Below are 5,394 nucleotides of genomic sequence, written 5' to 3' on the forward strand. Positions count from 1 at the left end.
TGGATGGATGGAAGATGGATGGATGGGTGGGCGGACGGATGGATGGATGGATGGATGGGTGGAGGATGGATGGATGATGAGTGGAGAATGGAGGATGGATGGATGGATGGATGAATGGAAGATGGATGGGTAGAGAATGGACAGAGAAGGATAGATGGATGGATGAACTGATGGATGTGGGCAGGTGGTGGATAGAGAGATGGATGATGGATGGATAGATGGATGGATGGGTGGAGGATGGATGGGTGGATGGCAGATGGAGGATGGATGGAGGAAGATAGTTGGATGGATGGACAGATGGATGATGGACGGATGGATGATGGATGGATGGATGGATGATGGATGGACAGATGGAGGAGGATGGACAGACACTTGGGGGATGGAGGATTGAGGATGGATGAAAGATGGATGGAGGACACCTGGAGAATGGATGGAATAGAATCAACAGACAGATGGAGGATGGATGGAGAAGGGATAGAGGACAAATGGAGGATGGATGAAGGACACGTGGAGGATGGATGGAAAGACGGAGGATGGATGGATGGATGGATGGAAGATGGGTGATGGATGGATGGATGGATGGATGGATGGATGGATGGATGGTGGATGGATGAACGGACGGTAGATGGAGGTTGGATGGATGGATGGGTGGAGGATGGATGGATAGATGGATGGTGGATGGATGGATGGATGCATGCATGGACAGAAGATGCATGGAGGGTGGGCTGGGCCAGCCTGGCTGGGCTGCTGGGGCGCAGACAGGCGTTGGGCTGCCCTGACGGCCGTGGGCAGGACTTCCTGTCGGACATGGCCATGACGGAGGTGGATCGCTTCATGGACCGGGAGCACCTGATCTTCCGGGAAAACACCCTCGCCACGAAAGCCATAGAGGAGTACCTGAAACTCATCGGCCAGAAATACCTCAAGGATGCCATTGGTGAGCTCCACCGGCACTGGGGGGGTCCCCATCACGGCCAGGGGTCCCCATCATGGCCAGGGTCCCATTGACATGGCTGTGGGACACTGGGTGGTCCTCACACATGGCCATGTCCTCGTTGGTATGGCCGTGGGATGGTTGAGTGGTCTTTTCTCATGGCTGCATCCCCATTGGCATCACCGTGGGATGTTGGGTGGTCCCTTCTTGTGGTCATGGGACAGTTAGGTGATCCCCTCTCATGGCTGTGTCCCCATTGTTATGCCCCCGTTGGTGTGGCCAGGGGATGGCTGGGTGGTCCTTTCTCATGGCCATGTCTCCATTGAGGTGGCCCGGCTATGGGACAATTGGGTGGTCCCCAGCCCCTGTTCATTTCCAGGTCATGAGATGGTTGGGTGGTCCCTTCTCATAGCCATGACCTCATTGGGCTGGCCTGGCTGTGGGACAGTGGGGTGGGCCCTGGTCCCCTCTGATGTCCCCGTCCCCACGCAGGCGAGTTCATCCGGGCCCTGTATGAGTCAGAGGAGAACTGTGAGGTCGACCCCATGAAGTGCTCGGCCTCCACCTTGGCTGACCACCAGGCCAACCTCCGCATGTGCTGTGAGCTCGCCCTCTGCAAGGTGGTCAACTCGCACTGGTGAGTCCTAGGGGCTGGGGACCTCCTCTGGTGTCCCCCAACCACGGGTCCCTGACTGTGTCCCCCCACGCAGCGTGTTCCCACGGGAGCTGAAGGAGGTCTTCGCCTCGTGGCGGCTGCGATGCGCCGAGCGGGGCCGCGAGGACATCGCCGACCGGTTGATCAGCGCCTCGCTCTTCCTGCGGTTCCTCTGCCCCGCCGTGATGTCCCCCAGCCTCTTCGGCCTCATGCAGGAGTACCCCGACGAGCAGACCGCCCGCACCCTCACCCTCATCGCCAAGGTCATCCAGAACCTGGCCAACTTCACCAAGTGAGCGCCCCGAGAGGAAGAGGGAGGGGATGGTGGTGGATGAACAGTGGTTGGGTGGAAGGATGGTGGAGGACTCATGTGGGAGGGGAGGAGAATGGAGGGAAGGTGGGTCCGGATGGGTGGATTCATGGGTGGATTCATGGGTGGGTGGAGAGTAGACAGATGGATGAGTCGATGGATGGACAGAAGATGGATCTATGGACAAAAGGTGGAAGGATGAGTTGGAAGGGACATGAACAGTTAGAGATGAGATGGCTGGGTGAGTTGATAGCTGATGGGTGTGAGATGGACAAATGTCCAGAATGGACAAAAGACAGAATGGATGGATGAGCTGGGAAATAGATGGATGAGCGTATGAATGGGCAGAAGGTGGAGGGATGAGTTGATGGAGAGGCAGAAGATGGATAGCTAGAAAATGGATGGATGAGTTGATGGACGATGGGATGAATGACTTGGTGCATAGATGAGTGTAGAAGATGAACAGAAGATGGATGAGCTGAGGGAGGATGAGTGGAAGACGAGTGAGTTGATGGGTAGGTGAGGTGGTGGATGGAGGGAAGAAGGATGAACAGAAGATGGCTAGATGGATGAGGGTGGGGGGATAACTTGCTGGATAGATGTATGGATGAGTTTGGTGGGCAGAATATGGACAGATGAGTCGGATGGATGAGTTTGGTGGGCAGAAGGATGAATGGATGGATTTATGGATGGAAGGAAGGAAGATGGATGCACGGATGAGCTGGTGGATAGATGGATGGAGAACAAACGCATAGCAGAGCTGGATGAAGGCCAGATGTGGCTTTACGAAGGGATGCCTGGAAGCTGGAGGGACAGAGGGTGGCAGGCAAGGCTGGTGTCAGGGGCCACCAGCCACTGAGGAGGCCAGCACAGGCCCCACTGACTGCCTGTCCACAGATTTGGCAGCAAGGAGGAGTACATGGCCTTCATGAACGAGTTCCTGGAGCTGGAGTGGACCAGCATGCAGCAGTTCCTCTATGAGATCTCCAACCTGGACACCCTCACCAACAGCACCAGCTTCGAGGGCTACATCGACCTGGGCCGTGAGCTCTCCACCCTGCACGCCCTCCTCTGGGAGGTCATGTCCCAGCTCAGCAAGGTACCCCGGTCACCTGGGATCCCCGTGGTAGGGGGATCACCTGGGTCCTCTCCTGGGTGGTGATGAGGAGCTTGGATGCTGAAGTTCTCCCCAGGGGAGGTTTTTGGGTCCTGGACATCTGGGTGCCCCTGGATGGACATTTTGGGTCCCATCCACCCCTGGCCCCCAAGTGGAGGTCTTTAGAGTCCCAACCCCTTGTGTCCCACTATGGGAGGTCATTGGTGTCCCATCCATCCATGTCCCACCATGGGAGGTCACTGCAGTCCCATCCACCTGTGCCTTTCCAGGGGTGGTCATTGGGATCCCAGGACCCTGTGTCCCACCACGGGAGGTCATTGAGGTCCTGTCCACCCATGTTCCACCCAGGGAAGGTTATTGGGGTCCCGTCCACCCCTGGCCCCAAGGGGAGGTCATTGGGGTCCCAGCCGCTCTCGTTGCACCGGGGGAGGTTACTGGGGTGCCGGGGGTTGAGGTGGGGATGTCTGGCTGACCTGCCCCTCAGGAGGCCCTGCTGAAGCTGGGCCCGCTGCCCCGGCTGCTGACGGACATCAGTGTGGCCCTGCGCAACCCCCACCTGCAGCGGCAGCCGAGCCAGGGGGAGCGCCTGCCCCCCAAGGGGCTGGTGCTGCGGGGGCCTTCCACTGACCTCCAGCCCTACCTCGTCCGTGACCTCAACAGGTGAGGATCCCTGAGAACCTCCCTGTGTCCCCCCCACATCCCCATGTTACCCCCATCCTCATGGCACCTCCACATCCTCATGGTACCTTCGTATCCCCATGGTACCTCCACATTCTGCCCCATGTGCACCCCACTGTGTCTCCCCATGTCACTGTGGTGTCCCTCACGTCACCTTGGTGGCCATGGTGCCACCTGGGGTGTCTGTCCACTCCCTGCGAGTCCCTCTCCTCATCTGCTCTCTGTCCCTGCAGCTCGGTTGACCTCCAGTCCTACATGGTGCGGGGCCTCAACAGGTGGGTGATGGGGGACGAGATGGGGTCAGGGGTGGGGATGGCATGAGGATGATGATGGGATAGGGATGGGGACAAAGATGAGATGGAGATGGTGATGGGGTAGGGATGGGGTGGGGACAGGGATGAGGATTAGGATGGGAAAGTGAGATGAAGATGGGGATAGGGATGGAAATGGATATGAGGATGGAGATGGAGATGGAGATGGAGATGGAGATGGAGATGGAGATGGAGATGGAGATGGAGATGGAGATGGAGATGGAGATGGAGATGGAGATGGAGATGGAGATGGAGATGGAGATGGAGATGGAGATGGAGATGGAGATGGAGATGGAGATGGAGATGGAGATGGAGATGGAGATGGAGATGGAGATGGAGATGGAGATGGAGATGGAGATGGAGATGGAGATGGAGATGGAGATGGAGATGGAGATGGAGATGGAGATGGAGATGGAGATGGAGATGGAGATGGAGATGGAGATGGAGATGGAGATGGAGGAGATGGAGATGGAGATGGAGATGATGGAGATGGAGATGGAGGTGGGGATGGGATTGGGGATGAGGATGAAATGGAGTTGGGATGATGATGGAGATGGGGTTGGGGATGAGGGTGGTTTGGGATGGGGATGAAATGGGGCTGGGATGAGGATGGAGATGGGGATGGAGATAGGTGGAGATGGAGATGGAGGTGGGGATGGGATTGGGGATGAGGATGAAATGGAGTTGGGGTGACGACGAAGATGGAGATGGGGATGTGGCTGAGACCAGTGTGGGGACCTCGCTGGAGGTCCCAGCCCCTCCTTAACCCCCATCCCCCCCAGCTCCATGGACGTGCCCCGCCTGCCCTCCCCGCCGCAGGAGAAGGGGCCGCAGGAGGTGCTGGTCCTCAGCCGCCCCCCCTTGGCCCGCTCCTCCCCCGCCTACTGCACCAGCAGCTCCGACCTGACGGAGCCCGAGGGGGGCCGGGGGGCGCTGGGGGTGGGCAAGAGCGTCTCCATGCTGGACCTTCAAGATGGCCGCGTTGACAGCATCCCTAGTTTGCCCGCCGAGCTGCTCGCCGCCGGCGGTCCGGCCCCGGGGGGGGCTGGAGGGGGGCTACGTCCCGGCCGCCTCTCCCAAGGCAGCGCCTCCAGCCTGGCCCCCCCACGCCTGGGGGTCCCCGAGCCGGGGGGGCCACAGTTGCGGGTCCCCCTCTCCTTCCAAAACCCCCTTTTCCATTTGGCGGCCGACGGACCCTTGAGGGGACCCGAGCCGGGGGGTGAGGGGCCCTTCGCCCCCCCCCTGCACGGGTACAGCAAGAGCGAGGAGCTGGCGGCGCCCCCCCCCAAGCACATCACCCACAGCCACAGCTACAGCGACGAGTTCGCCCGGCCCGGGGGGGACTTCAGCCGGCGGCAGCTCTCCCTGCAGGACAGCCTGGCCCCCCCC

The 5,394-nt window shown here is 59.3% G+C and overlaps 1 protein-coding gene across 1 annotated transcript in view; it reads left to right on the forward strand.

Annotated features, from left to right (window-relative positions):
- Positions 1-5,394, forward strand: part of SYNGAP1 (synaptic Ras GTPase activating protein 1) — a 54,595-nt gene that overhangs the window by 29,285 nt on the left and 19,916 nt on the right. Inside the window, exons 6-12 of the mRNA XM_014958246.1 lie at positions 793-937; positions 1,427-1,571; positions 1,645-1,881; positions 2,797-2,998; positions 3,501-3,676; positions 3,928-3,969; positions 4,788-5,394. The exon at positions 4,788-5,394 is cut by the window's right edge and continues 210 nt beyond it. Coding sequence (XP_014813732.1) covers positions 793-937; positions 1,427-1,571; positions 1,645-1,881; positions 2,797-2,998; positions 3,501-3,676; positions 3,928-3,969; positions 4,788-5,394 — 1,554 coding nt within the window. The remainder of the gene's footprint in view (positions 1-792; positions 938-1,426; positions 1,572-1,644; positions 1,882-2,796; positions 2,999-3,500; positions 3,677-3,927; positions 3,970-4,787) is intronic.

The sequence above is a fragment of the Calidris pugnax genome, unplaced genomic scaffold, assembly GCF_001431845.1.
Source record: "Calidris pugnax isolate Ruff unplaced genomic scaffold, ASM143184v1 scaffold405, whole genome shotgun sequence".
Lineage (NCBI taxonomy): Eukaryota > Metazoa > Chordata > Aves > Charadriiformes > Scolopacidae > Calidris > Calidris pugnax.